The sequence below is a fragment of the Haliotis rubra genome, unplaced genomic scaffold (assembly GCF_003918875.1).
Source record: "Haliotis rubra isolate DU_JTF1 unplaced genomic scaffold, ASM391887v1 Scf95, whole genome shotgun sequence".
Lineage (NCBI taxonomy): Eukaryota > Metazoa > Mollusca > Gastropoda > Lepetellida > Haliotidae > Haliotis > Haliotis rubra.
In genome coordinates this window covers 615,957-631,381 of record NW_025767690.1, presented here as the reverse complement: position 1 = coordinate 631,381, position 15,425 = coordinate 615,957, and the positions used below count along the sequence as shown (strand labels likewise).

The 15,425-nt window shown below is 42.6% G+C and overlaps 1 protein-coding gene across 3 annotated transcripts; it reads right to left on the bottom strand.

Annotated features, from left to right (window-relative positions):
* Positions 1-986: 986 nt before the first annotated feature.
* On the bottom strand, positions 987-14,821 carry LOC124264897 (kielin/chordin-like protein). 3 transcript variants are annotated; one of them, XM_046699676.1, is made up of 7 exons: positions 14,726-14,821; positions 12,777-12,811; positions 10,941-11,093; positions 7,584-7,742; positions 4,712-4,861; positions 2,676-2,825; positions 987-1,139 (listed from the first exon to the last, which is right to left on the bottom strand). In XM_046699676.1, exons 1-7 carry the CDS (start codon positions 14,814-14,816, stop codon positions 1,020-1,022), a joined length of 858 nt encoding a protein of 285 aa, XP_046555632.1. In that variant the 5' UTR covers positions 14,817-14,821; the 3' UTR covers positions 987-1,019. The 3 variants fall into 3 exon arrangements, with proteins under 3 accessions (XP_046555632.1, XP_046555633.1, XP_046555634.1); XM_046699677.1 differs by lacking the exon at positions 4,712-4,861 and having other exon boundaries at positions 14,726-14,818; XM_046699678.1 differs by lacking the exon at positions 10,941-11,093 and having other exon boundaries at positions 14,726-14,818.
* Between the last annotated feature and the right edge of the window lie 604 nt (positions 14,822-15,425).

Sequence of the window (15,425 nt, the reverse complement as noted above, 5' to 3'; positions counted from 1 at the left end):
ATAATGATATACAAACAGATATGTGTGTGTGGTTGAATTTTCACGAGTGAGTATGGTCAGTTAGGAAGACAGGCGACAGACACTCTTGTAATCTATATAGTAACAAATGTAATCGGTTCCCAGTTGCGTAGATCGATCCTCATGTGGTTGATCACTGGATTGTCTGGTCCAGCCTCGATTATTTACAGACCACCGCCATATAGCTAGAATATTGCTGAGTGCGGCGTAAAACAAACTCACTCACTGACTGTAATGGAGTAACAAATGGTTCGTAACACACGAGGATGGCATCAGAACTCCTTCACGGCGCAAATGAATATCCTGTGGTTGTTGGTAAAGTGAAATAATACTAAGCACCTTCTACAGTACATACTAAGTAAAGTACCTGACAAACAGGATCAGGGGTGCCGTTGTACAAAACAACCTTAGCGCTAGGACTAACTTTAGTGTATATTAAGGTATGGGGTGACGGTATGGTAGTGATAAGATTGCTTTGTATAACGGTACCCAGGTGGTTAGGCTCACTAACTTGTTGATACATTTCATCGTATTCCATAGGTCGATGCTCATGATATTAGTCACTGGATTGTCTGGCGCAGACTGGATTATACACATAACATTGCTGAGTGCGGTGTTAAACAAAACACCCAGAGGTTCTTAAACATTGCTCAGAGCTGCGTAAACAGGGAATCATTTGGTGTCCTTGTCATAAGTGTTCACGTCGCTTTATGGCGGAGTTATTTCCGATGCAACGTTAAATTTGACCCACCCACCCACCCACTCACTCACTCACTCGCTCACTCACTCACTCACCCAACCGCCCACCCACTCACTCACTCACTCACTCACTCAGTCACTAACTCACCCACCCACCCACCCACCCACTCACTCACTCACTCACTCACTCACTCACTCACTCACTCACTCACTACAACACTCACGTGTCCCACGTGTCAGTGTACAATTGGGTAAACATACGAGTACTGTTAATGCTTCATTCACTTTATTTCAGTCCAGCCCTACTGCGGACAGTAAGCACACCCGGGACAGTTACGACCGTCAACCCGGAGTGTCTGCGTCTTCAAGGGCAGGCTGCACGGACCAGGTTCAACACAGCTCACGTCAGGGCACGATGCAAGCTGGTTAAACAGAACAGGAAAAGATTAAGTATCGCCATCTGTTCGACCCTCCCCTCCTGTGCATATCATATTATCCACCACCCCTACATTCCCAAGCCTCCATTATAGATATCTAATAACGTCATCCGGTTGTTTTTAAGGCGCCTTCTTATTGTAGAAACAATCTCTTAGAAGGACGATGTCAAACTTTGCCTCTGACCAAGGAATATTCTACACCTTTAATTTTCTTCAGTTTAATTTATGGCTCGGGGTGGGGGTGGGGTGATGGCTTTTATGGAGAAGCATGTACAATGTGAATGAACCCCTAAGATTTATGTACAAAGTACCTGATACCCCTTTATGCCATGTACAATATCCCCACCCCTGTCCCCATAACGTTTACGCATATTGTTTTGAATACATGTATATTCATGTACAAAACAGATGCACCCATAGAACGTGTGTACAAAATTGATGACACCCTCTACCTTCCCAGAACAATATGATGGAAACCTTCCCCTATTAAAGTCATTATCACCCTAGCCATAAACGGTCTCTTATTGTTTAATGGTATGTCACCTCATTCACCAATGTTTAGCAATATGTCGGCGGTTGTGTTTCCAATACCAACGATGCTACACTGCCAGTTCATTACTGATGTTTAGTGTTGCCTAAGGGAAGTGTCATAAAATCGCCAGCGCCCAACGACCGTGCCGTCAGAGATAGTGAGTGAGTATAGTTTTACGGCGCTTTTAGCAACATTCCAGCAATATCATGGCGGGGGACAGCGGAAATGGGCTTCACACATTGTGCCTATGTGGGGAATTGAACCCGGGTCCTCGGCGTGACGAGCGGACGCTTTAACCACAAGGCTACCCCGCCGCCCCGTCGTCAGAGACAATCTGAGGTGAGGTGAAATGGGGTTTAAGGTCGTACTTAAGAATATTTCGCTCATATGACGACATGCATGCGTCTGTATGTGTATGCGTGGCTACTTGTACTAGCCCAGACTTAAGCTGGTTTTATAGTGCTAGCTCACTGAGATACCATGCCGCAGTGAAGCAAAAATACCCCACTCAGACACATTATACTGACTCTGAGCCGACTATGTTGTACATGGTCAGGCAGGGACCAACGAGTACCATATTTTAACATCTTTGGGTATGACGGGGATCGAAACCCGCGACCTTCCGCTCTCCGGGCAGACGTTCTAACCACTACACCATGGAGGCGGTTGAGAGAATCTGAAAGCTATCAACTATTAAATAACTGAGGCTGACGATCAGATCAGTTTGGTCACCTCGTGAAGGACATAGGTTGCTATAAACCAGTTATTATTCTAATGCGGGTCTAGAAGAACTGTGAATGAGTGAGTGGCTATGCCTTTAGCAATATTCCAGATATATCACGGCGAGGGATGCTACAGTTGGGCTTCACACATTGTACCCATGTGGGGAATCGAACCCGGGTCTTCAACGTGACGGGCGAACCCTTTAACCACAAGGCTACCTCACCGCCCCTTAAACTATAAGATTGTGAGTGGTTCCGGGGACTTACTAAGCGTCTGACTTTACTGGACTCTGATGGACAGTACGGGCATCCTGGGCATCTGTGTGGTACTCCGGGGATGGTCACTTCGTGGATGGAGTAGGGCGTGTCACACGGGCCGGGGGCTGGACACTTGAACATGGGGCACTGGTGCTGGACCTGAGGACAGAACAAATGGTCAAACCATTCATGAATATTACATTGTTTTGTTTGTTTGTTTGCTTGTTGTTTAACGCAGCACTCATCAATGGACCAGACAATCCAGTGACAAAATTGGGATACGATGTCAGCCAAGTCAGAGAGCCTGACCACCCGAATTCGTTAGTCGCATCATGGGTTGCTAAAGACCAATTCTTATCCGGATTTTCACGAGCAGAATATTACCTGGAAAATATTGTTTATAAAATATCACGATACTGTGAATGAGTGAGTGAGTGAGTAAAAATTTACTACACTTTTAACAATATCACGGCGGATGATACCATAAATGTAACGCTTTTTGGGGAATGAAACAGGAATTTCTGCGAGACGAGCGAACACATCAACCACTAGGCTACCTCATCATGTTGTAACTATCTCGCCACAGCAACAGGTTCGATTTTTGGGTTCCGCACTGATCGGTTTTATCACTATATCGATTACATAGTGGGGCCAAAGCACATAATTGACAGAGTTGCCAAAGTTAAATAATGTAATCATCTTCAAAAGTTGGCAAATCGTTAATCGAAAAGTTTCGTTTGGGTCATCTCATCCACGATACTACGATTTAACGGCAACTCAAGTAGCCGTATGTTTCACAATCCTCACAATCACAGAACATCTGCTTGTCTGTTGTCTGAAGCCGAACTAATGTCCTATATGCCAGAGGGACGTACACAGACGAGTCTGAACTAGACACATGCTATGAGCATATGGTTGGAAGATTGTTGCATTAAACAACAAACAACATGTGCTTGATGGTCATGTTTCAAGATGTAAACAGAGAAATAACAGACATTACTAATATAACTGAACAGTTAAAAAAAGTCATTAAAACCATTGCGTTATACACATATGTTTCTGGTCACGAGAACAGGAAAAACAGGACATAAATCTTTTCAACAGCTGGTGTATATGGGAAGGTAAGTGTGGTATAACGCCGCAGGATTCCAACTATATGACGGCGGTGTGTAGGGTAATGCGCCTGGACCAGATAGCCCAGTGAATGTCGATACGATGAAATGCATCTACCAATTCTGCGAGCCTGACCACCCGATCCCGTCAGTCGCCTCTTACGACAAGCATATTTAGTAAGTTGTGCTACCCGTGAAGGTCCGGGTTAGAATATTGTTCTACAGCAACCCATGGTTGTCGTAAGAGGCGACTAAAGGGATCGGGTGGTCAAGCTCGCTGACTTGGTTGACACATGTCATCGGTTCCCAATTGCGCTGATCGATACTCATGCTGTTGATCATTGGATTGTTTGGTCTAGACTCGATTATTTACAGACCGCCGCCATATAGGTGGAATACTGCTGAGTGCGGCGTAAAACTAAACGCACTTACTAAGTAAGAGCATGGTGCTTTCCTCCAGGTATTTATACCAAATCCGACGTTACTTCGCTCTCGTTCAGGCTGGTGAGCACAGGCAGCCCTGTTGTTTAAGATTACCTGATAAAAGATTTATCTCCCTTGACCACAGCAGGAACCTGTGATTGTGGTTGTGAATCCAGGCTCATTCAGGTAGTGTTTCTTGATCAGTGGTAAATAACTGAGACCGGCATCACTCGGGACATTAAGATGACGTGCCGTGATATAGCTAGATACTTCTACTGATACAGTCCGGATTAACGAGTGAGAGAGTGGTTTTAAGCCGCTTTTAGCAATTTTCCAGCAATATCACGGCGGGGCGACACCAGCAATGGGCTTCACACACAGTACCCATTTGGGGAATCGAACCCGACTTCGGCGTGACGAGAGAACGCTTTATCCACTAGACTACCCCACCGCCCCCCGGATTAACGAGGTTTAGTTGTTTATGGTACCCACGGTTATTCCATGTCCTACCTGCCTGACAGCCGGCTTGGATATGTTCCAATAGACGCACACCTGACACCCTTGGCACACCTTGCCCTCATACTTGAAGTGAGTCCACTCAAACCGGGCACAGTTCGGGAAAGGGGGTGGGCAGGGTAGGTGCGGACAAGTTGGACTCGTCTGAAAATATTGAGCTTCCATAAAAGAAAAATAAATATTTTTCCGGGTGCATTCTTGACAAAAGTGAGGGGAAGGACTGTTGCTATAATTTTTCCACCATGAAAAATAACAGGACAAAACTGAACTCGTTCTTCCAGGCAATGTCAGTTTTCGTTCATTTTATTGTATGGATAACAGAGTATGTTTCACAAAACGTGGGAATCAAACTGGACAAAATTTACAGGGACGTTCCATTGTGCGAGACATCTTGTCAACGCATGTTTACCCTTCGTCTGATGTAAAAATATCTACAAAACCACTGAACCAAAGGGATTGAAAATCATCACAAATATTCCCATCAATGATGACTGACAACCCAATTTGGTCAAGTGGTTCAGCTATATTGAAGAAATATTCATGTCCATTACTATTTAACCTTTGACCATAAATTCTCATTAACTGCCTCCTGGTTGAAACATCATGTCCTCAGACACCATCGGACGACTGAAACTTCGTATCATTATTTTCACCAATGATGTTGACGATTTGTTATCCTGATTTCAACATGGCCACCACATCAGCAATATTGAAACGTCTAGTTTAGCCACAGAACGGACATGTTTTTAAACACTGTTATTAAAATGGTTTTGTGTTTAGTTTGGTATGTTCTGTTGTTTTTACAGCATTTACTGTGGTATTGTTTCAACCTTAGTTTTATCTAACTATGCAGTTTTGCTTTGTAAAGCTCTTTGAAATTAATTAGCTGAACGTTTAAATGCTTACATTGTGCATGCATCTGCATGTCTGTGAATGCATGTGTTTGTGTGTATCTACGTGTGTCTGTGTGTGCGTGCATTTGCATGTGTCTATGTCCGCATGTATCTGCGTGTCTGTGAATGCATATGTATGTGTGCATGCATCTGTATGTCTTAGAATGCAATGCATCTGTATGTCTGTGAATGCATGTGTCTGTGTGTGCATGCTTCTGTGTCTGTGAATGCATGTGCTTGTGTGTGCATGTGTTTGTGTGTGCATGTGTCTCTGTATGTATGGATCTGTATGTCTGTCTGTATGTGTTTCTGTCTGTGTGTGCATGTGTTTGTGTGTGCATGTATCTGCATGTGTATGTGTATGCATGCATCTGCGTGTCTGTGAATGCATGTGTCTGTGTGTGTATGTTTGCGTGTCCATGCATCTGTTTGCATCTGTGTGTGCATGTTTTTGCGCGTCTGCACCTACGTGTATCTGCGTTTCTGTGAGTGAATGCAGCTGTGTGTGTCTGTCTGTGCATGTATCTCCGTGTGTTTTTGTCTGCATGTATACATGGGAAATTTCAGAACTTGGACACAAACACAAACGGATTCCCGATTCCAATTTCACCAACCCTCTGCCTCTGGCAGGGAAATAAAGATTCCAGAGAAACAGATAAGGTTTCTTACAATTTTGTTTGTTTTGATATGGACTCAAAACCCATTTTTCACATTTCAGTTTAGTTTTAGCTTCAGCAACCGGAACACCGGCATCCTAATGGAGTTTGCCTGTCCTCTGGCTTGACTTTGATGTCAACAGACTAGTTTAGGGTTGACAACAATTTTCACATCAAACCGTTCCCTATTTTTGATGTCTTGGAATGACGATATCCTGCCTCAGAGGGTTATTATTTCGTCAATGATAGCCAACCTCCCTTTTAAGGAATTGATCTGATCGCTTACGGTGTAACAGTAATTGTTTCCGACGGTGGGTCTGCGATATTTTCTGAGTAAACGAAATGTTTAGTTAGTTAGTCCTTTTAAACATTCATATTGCGTGTGGCTTATTATCAGTGTGAGAGAAAAACGAAATCTTAGAAATATTACAATCAAAGCGTACTAAAGGTTAAATCTTTGGAAATTTGAAGATCATAGAAATTCATGTTAGGATTCATTATTGTTTGAAATGTTTTTTTACACCTGAGATAGTGAAAGTATGGTTTTACGCATCCTCGATAATCTCCAGGGTATACGTAACGATCACTCTCCACTATACCCTGGATGCATCCACGGCTTGGCCCGATAATTATATTACCTCCCTTTGCTGGTTCCGCATTCTCACAGTAGCCAGTCAGCTAAGCCGCCGTTACAACTGAGCTTGCCAGTGGCAACAAAGATAGCGGTCGCAGTCGCGAAGGTTTGTTCGCAGTACCACTCAGATATTTTGGGAAATAATACAGACAAACTGACAGATCTGAAACTTTCAAAAAATATATGAAAGAACTCCTCCTACCACTTTCAGAGTACATCTGCAACAATATATTATTATGTTGACAAGTTTAAACGGCTAGATAATTTAAGAAGCGTAAGTGAGTTGTGATTGGTTCGCTCAACTTCCCAGCGTAGACACCTGATTGGACAAAAAGCAAGCCAAGGGAGGTAATAAAATCATCGGGCCAAGCCGAGGATGCATCCAGGGTATAGTGGAGAGTGATCGTAATGTATACCCTGGAGATTATCGAGGATGGGTTTTACGCTGCTTTTAGCAATATGCCAGCAATATTACGGCGGGGACCACAGAAATGGGCATCACACATTGTACCCATGTGGGGAATCAAACCTTTGTCGTCTTCGTGACGAGCGAACGCCTTAACTACCAGGCATCCCAACTGAGATGAAATGAAAAGGGGTTTTACGTTGCGTAAAGGAATACCTAACTAATACAGCCCACTTGCGTTCGAGTGCGTGTCTGTTCGCACTAATACAATACTTACATCAGTGGCAGCATCGTCTGATGCCGTGCCGGTGACGTTGACACAGTACTGACATCCCTTGCACAGTTTCCCGTGGTACCAGAAATGACTCCACACCTTGTGGGTGCAGTTGCCAGGAAACGGGCAGGGAAGATGCGGACATTTCACATCCTGGACACCCTGTAGGATCAAGAGATGGTATATTTGGATAATAGAGACTTTGATATTCTATGTTTAGATATTGTGTGGACATGAAACGGTGTTGAACATGCTGTTGAGGATTATATTTTTCGATATTCTTATGCAAAAAAACCATACTGAATTCATTGAAATTTCGATTATCACGGTATTCGCAACATGGAACTTAACTAAACTATGTGAACTAACATATTAGTTATTTTCGCACGTTTGCACAAGCATGGCCCTATTCAGATTCTATTATGAGCTTTAAATTGTGCTTGGGTTGCCCGTTTAGCCTGTCACAAAGAGGATTGGCCTTAAAGAACAAAGGGCTTATAGTTTTATTGTACCTTTTGCACGTCACCATAGGCACCTGTCAGTGACTAAATATACAAATATATCATGTTGGAATTACAAAAACATCATCCCTATAACAAGTGTGTTTCTTTGTTGGATAACGCCGCCCTCAGCAATATTGCAGCTCATAAGTTGTAATTACTAAGGTCTGGACCAGACAATCCAGTGATCATCACCATGAACATCGATCTACGCAATTGGGATACGATGACGTGTGTAAACCAAGTCAGTGAGTCTGACCACCCGATCCCGTTAGTCGCTTCTTACGACGAGCATGGGTTACTGAAGACCAATTCTAACCCGGATCTTCACTGGTAGTGTTTTTCTTTGCTACGAGATCAGTTCAATCTTTAGTGACCCTCACATCACAAGGTTGATTACCTGTGATATATAGAGAGGCTTATCAAATCTGCTAATATTGCCGGCACATACCGTTTGATTACCAGCTGACATAATCGAACACTATCACTAAAATAACATTGAATCTAATAATGCATCGGGGACTTAAAAGTACACATGCCGCCGTATTTCAATTGCACTCAACAATGCTCGAAATATGAATCACGGGATTGTCTGGTCCATGGGAATATTTTTAAACACTACTTTTACAGAGGGAATATGTTGGAATTACAAAAACATCATCCCTATAACAAGTGTGTTTCTTTGTTGTATAACGCCGCCCTCAGCAATATTGCAGCTCATAAGTTGTAATTACTAAGGTCTGGACCAGACAATCCCGTGATCAACAGCATGAGCATCGATCTGCGCAATTGGGAACCATTGACATGTTTCAACCAAGCCAGCGAGCCTGACCACCCGATCCTGTTAGTCGCCTCTTACGACAAGAATGGGTTACTGAAGGTTCATTCTAACCCAGACCTTCACGGGTTTGTACAAGAAGAAACTCCAACCTTTGCGGGAACAGTTGACGGGCAGTGGGCAAGTTAATTGGGGACACTTCACGTCCTATATATTTGAGATGCACAGATAGACAAGCATGTGTGTAGAGTTCATTATCCATCTGTGTTAAGGTATCGTAAATGTCATGTGATTCATACCACTAATGAATAATCAGTATTTAATATTTGTGAAGTGTAATGGAGTTTAACGTTGTACTTAAGAATATTTCGCTCATATGACGACGTGCATGCGTGTGTATGTGTGGCCGCGCTTGTACTAGCCCAGACTTAAGCTGGTTTTATAGTGCTAGCTCACCGAGATACCATGCTGCAGTGAAGCATAAGTACCCTACTCAGACACATCATACTGACTCCGAGTCGACCAGTCCTTGTTTTACCCATCAATGCCAAGCGCAAGGCAGGGAACAAGTGCCATATTTTAAAGCCTTTAACTCGACCAGCGACCTTGAGCTCTCTCGCTCTATACATATATATATCAACTAGAGTCAGGCCGTACGCAACATAAATGTACCTCTGCCAAGGTGTCTCTGGAATCTGACGCCTGATCGATGACACAGTACTGACACCCCTTGCAAAGCTTCCCCTTGTACCAGAAGAAGCTCCAAGCTGTGCGGGTACAGTTGGTGCGAGGTGGAGGGGGGACAGGGAAGCCGCGGACACTTCACATCCTGTTATACATATACATTCAGAGGTACAGTTGAAGCCTTTGAGAAGCATCACTGGACCACTTATATCTGTCTGTGTGGTTAATCGTCTAGTGTATGCATTGTTATCGAATAGAGGCTGCACATTTTCCACGTTGTGGGCATGCATTTCTTCCTAAATACCAGCCGCCTCTGTAGCGCATTTTTCCCACCTCAATCTAGGAAGTCATTTAGTAAATAAACCTAGTCTGGACCAGGCACACAAGTGATTAAAGAAGAGCAATCCGATCCAACTGGGTTGTCCTTTATAAAGACAAGCAGTTATGTTCTGGAGACCTTGTCTAACCCTGATCCCTTTGGTTTATCAGTGTGGAAAGTGTGATAAATCCAAGGCCTAATGTCATGGCATCATTGTTCAAATTTAGCTACATTTACTTATAAACCATGTCATACCTAAAGGCGTTCTCCTGTCCAGGTCAAGAATTGGTTTCAATTGAACAGATTGACTGACATGCCGCAATTATAAAGCTGGCATATGGCGTCGGTAAAAGACAAAGATGCAAATCATTACAAATTCAACAGTCAAATTGCATTCAAAATTAATTCCCATAAGGAAGCAGCTATTGTATTTCAGGATGAGACAGTGAGGGGTGGGGTTATTGTTTAAGACAAGCAAGTAAAGTTCTGTAATATAGGGACTTGATTATTTGTTTAGATTCACAATTCCTATACAATACTAAAGATCATCTGGATCTCTATGTTGATCTATTTACAGTGAGCAACGTTTGCCTGAAACAGATATCAACCTATTGTCCTGAAGCGTTTTTTTCAAAGTTGCGTTTTAACCAGGGTGGAATTGGACAGAAGCCGATGGAGAATGACCCCATGGGTCAGTCGCACTCCTTGAACCTACAGCACGGCATGTACACTTTTGTTTTGAGTACCACAACTGTTAAGAAATATAGCCCAAGGTCCTTCTTAGGAATGGACCCTTGAAGATCCGGGTTAAAATTGATCTTCAGTAACCCATGCTTGTCGTAAGAGGCGATTGACGGGATCGGGTGGTCAGACTCGGTTGCCTTGGTTGTCATCGTATCCCAATTGCGTAGATCGATGCTCATGTTGTTGACTGTCTGGTCCAGATTCGATTATTTACAGACCGCCACAATATAGCTGGAATATTGCTGAGTGCAAACTAAACTCACTCACTCACTCACTCTTAATAATGACATGGTACGTTACCTCCACAAGGGTACAGACGTTCAAGAGGAACTCACCTCATCCGGACCCATCTTTCTGCTGGTGACGTTGACACAGTACTGACATCCCTTGCACAGTTTCCCGTGGTACCAGAAATGACTCCACACCTTGTGGGTGCAGTTGCCAGGAAGTGGGCAGGGGAGATGGGGGCATTTCCCATCCTGGACATCCTGCAAGATAACCCGTGCTAGTGTTTTCGGATAAAGAACACGTTGACATTTATATTTCGATATCGTGAAGACATGAAACGACGAGACATAATAGGATGGCAGGAAGCCGACTGTTTGGGTCGATGATGGCAAAGTGGTTTGTGACATTGCTGTTCGTTAAGCAGAGTTGAGTACTTTAAATTTGTGAGGATCAGATGATTTATTTATTTATTTATTTATTTATTTATTTATTTATTTATTTATTTATTTATTTATTTATTTATTTATTTATTTATTTAGTTAGTTAGTTAGTTAGTTAGTTAGTTAGTTAGTTAGTTAGTTAGTTAGTTAGTTAGCCAGTTAGTTAGTTAGTTAGTTAGTTAGTTAGTTAGTTAGTTATCTATTTATTTATTTATTTTTGGTGGGGGAATGTGTGTGTGTGTATGTGTGTGTGTGTGTGCGTGCATGTGTGTAATCTTTAAACCTCGCAAAGACACGAAGGCCTGCGATGTCACGCCGGTTATAATGCTTAGGTCTCGTTTGTTCGCCAAGTGACGAACGTATATGACCTGTGTCACTTTGTTTTTTCTTCTCCCCATCGATGGTATTAAAATTCTGCAGTGATAGCAGTTTAATATGAGATGTTAACGTCAGAGAATAATCAAGTGCCCACCGAAACAGTTGCCTTTGGGCGAAATAGGGAAAGTTACGTAAATAGATCATTAAAATCAACGATGACATGAAGTGTTCCGAAAGGGCAAGCAGGTCCTGACCATGTTACACTATCATTGTAAGAATCTAAACTAATGATTACCCCAGGAAACCCGAGTAGGCAGCAACCTGTATGTCGATTTAAATGAATCAGTGAATCTACATGATGTCTTAAAATTAATGGAGACTGATAATGCTCCAGTTTGGAGAGTGATAATGCTCCAGCTTGGAGACTGATAATGCTCTAGATTGGAGACTGATAATGCTCTAGCTTGGAGACTGATAATGTTATAGCTTTCAGACTGATTATTCTCCAGCTTTGAGACTGATAATGCTCTAGCTTGGAGACTGATAATGCGCTAGGTTGGAGAGTGGTAATGTTCTGGCTTGGAGACTGATAATGCTCTAGCTTGGAGAGTGATAATTCTCTAGCTTTAAGACTGATAATGCTCTAGCTGGAGACTGATAATGCACTAGCTTGGAGACTGTTAATGCTCTAGCTTGGAGACCGTTAATGCTCTAGCTTGGAGAGTGATAATGCTCTAGCTAAGAGACTAATAATGCTCTAGCTTGGAGACTGATAATGCTCTAGCTTGGAGATTGATAATGCTGTAGCTTAGAGACTAATAATGCTCCAGCTTAGATACTGATAATGCTCTACCTTGGAGACTGATAATGTTCAGGCTTGGAGACTGATAATGCGCTAGGTTGGAGAGTGGTAATGTTCTGGCTTTGAGACTGATAATGCTCTAGCTTGGAGACTGATAATGCTCTAGCTCTGAGACTGATAATGCTCTAGCTTGGCGACTGATAATGCTTTACATGTGAGAGTGAGTGCTTGAGTGAGTGAGTGAGTTTTAACAGTGTTCCATTCATAACACGGTGTTTCGGCTTAATGTGGGAAGAACGCACCAACTGATGCAAGTATCAGACATTTATCACAGTGACTTTAGTATGTTTTACATTAAACTAGAATAAGAAACAGCTATACACCTTCTCTGTTGTAGTTTCTTCAGATGACAGACCCTCTGAAAATTAAGAAATAAATAATTAAATTTCATTCCAATATTCGTTGTTATTTTCGAGCTAAAATCCAAAGAAAACAATAAATTTGAATCTAACCAAAGATGAAGAATGATGATAATTTTTATAACTTCTTTCTTCAAACAAACAAACGAATCGATGTTCATGCATTATTTTTATCTTGATTGCTGAAAAATAAGACTTATGGGAGCGACCTTCAAATAAACTCCACGGATCTTGTTGGCCAGTCCATTTATATTTCCATGAACAAATATGTTTAAACCAACTTCGTTATTCTGAGAGAGGCGATGTTTCGACATAGATTATAATGTCGCTGTCAAAGAAGTGATCATCATTCTTCATCACTTCAACTTCTAAAATGCCCATCAAAGAAGTAACCGAAGGTGAATATGCAAAACAGAAATATCACTTGTTTTCTTTTATCGGATGGATCGAGAGTTCTACTTTCCTTGACATGGCTGTTTCTGTGCCGTGGGATAGTGTTCGTGGTATCGATCACCGGATTGTTTCTGCCACACGTAGTTATTTAGATAATGCTGTGAAACAGTTGGAATATTGCTGAGAATGGCGTTAAACAAGGATCCAACTGCAGCCAGCTTTTGTTGTATCAATGAAGCGTCAAACCCCACACAGAAGGGTGGTGGGGTAGCCTAGTGGTTAAAGCGTTCACACAACACGCCGATGACCCGGGTTCGATTCCCTTAATGGGTACAATGTCTGAAGCACATTTCTGGTTTCCCCCGCCGTTATATTGCGGGAATATTGATCAAAGCGGCGTAAAACTAAACTCACTCACTCACAGAAGGAACGTTGATCTGGAGTCTCGCTAGAATTGGAACCATATTTAGTTTAAAAAACCTAAGTCATAAATCTAGATTACCAACAATGCCCGATGTAATATTCCAGGTTTCAGTAACAAAGAACACGTTACTACATTTATGTATATCGTTTTCTTGTTCGTAAAAGGTCAGTATTATATTCCTTTGCAATGGGAATGATCAAGTATCATGTTACCAAGCAGTTGAGATTTAATCTTGGACTAACCATTTGGCTATATTGAGTGCCTTATCAGTCATCAATGTTTTGTATTCAGTGAAATATCGTTCACCGGTCCTGGTCAGTCGCCAGTAGTATGTCCGGACAATGATATTTGTTTGTTGTTTAACGCCGCAATTAACACCATTGCGATCTTGTTACGGTTGGCTGAACATAATTGGGGCTGGACAACCCAGTGGTTGACGTCATGAGCATCAAGACAGTGAGTGAGTGAGTGAGTGAATATGGTTTACGCCACTTTTAGCAAAATTCCAGCAATATCACGGCGGGGGACACCAGGAATGGGCTTAACACATAGTACAAATGTGGGGAATCGAACCCGGGTCTTCAGCGTGATGAGCCAACGCTTTAACCACTGGGCTAGCCCACCTCCCAGCATCACGATAGGGATACGACAACATTCATGCATCCCAACAACCGCCCCTTGTTGAAGAACATAGTTTAATTAGACCAATTATTAATCGGTCACTAATCCGGGGAACGAATATCAGGTACATAGTGTTACAAATAACTGTGCCTGAAGTTAATCTCTGGAAAAAAGAGTGTCCAGAATAGAAGGGGTTCGGACTGATGAGGTTACATAGCAGTAAACGCCACGTTGTAGTAGAAGCTGAAAGAATAACAAGGCAGGCCCTGTCGCTACTGACGCTGACCTATATGCCGGTGTGGCCTCTCCTGCTCAGAATACATGGGATAGGCCTAAGTAAACGACATATGGTAAACTGCTGAAGAAAAGACATGCATCTGAAGCCGACGTCTTTCCAAATAATATTTTGGACATTACTCAGACCTGTTTGTTCTGTAGATTACTGAATCAGTGTATTTGGTTTGACAATACCTACCTGTGTGGTGCGCAGTTAAGGAAAAGAAGATTACGGCCACCAAAACACTATAGGACAACATCGTCGTCAATGATAAGGTGAAATGACCCATTTGACGTGTTTAGTCAAGGGCGGATTACTCGTGTGTGTTTATGTTACATGATTCTGTCGGTAAATATTTGCCCGACGCCATTACAAGGGATCATGTTAAAGGTGTACGAACGAATGAATATAACGACCAATAACCCCGTTGTGAACTTACGGTTGTGTCGAGGTAAAGGCTTGGTTCTTGTCTGTCTCACAGTCCCTGAACCACATTATTTCCCTTCCACTCAGCCGTGTCCTCAATGCTAAAGCCCAAAATGATGCAAGTCTAGATCTCCTCAGGTTCCCAACTCCCTGGAACTCCTTTTTAATTGACCCGTGAAGGTCCGGTTTAGAATATTGATCTTCAATAACCCATGCTTGTCGTAAGAGGCTCGCTGACTTGGTGGACACATGTCATCGTATCCCAATGGCGTAGATCGATGCTCATGTTGTTGATCACTGGATTGTCTGGTTCATACTCGATTATTTACAGACCGCCGCCATATAGCTTGAATATTGCTGAGTGCGGCGTAAAAGTAAACTCACTCACTCACCCTTTTTAAATTTGGGTGGTGGGTAGCCTTGTCATTTAGGCGGGTTCGATTCCCATCATGGGCACAATGTTTGAAGTCCA

What these genes read in the sequence shown, in the direction of transcription:
- LOC124264897 (XM_046699676.1), bottom strand. Translation starts at nt 14,816, where the DNA reads ATGGGTCATTTCACCTTATCATTGACGACGATGTTGTCCTATAGTGTT. An exon ending in AAGAAACTACAACAGAGAAG is followed by an intron (nt 11,094 to 12,776) that starts GTGTATAGCTGT and finishes GTTATCTTGCAG; the next exon opens with GATGTCCAGGATGGGAAATG. An exon ending in CCAGTAAAGTCAGACGCTTA is followed by an intron (nt 1,140 to 2,675) that starts GTAAGTCCCCGG and finishes CTGTTTAACCAG; the next exon opens with CTTGCATCGTGCCCTGACGT.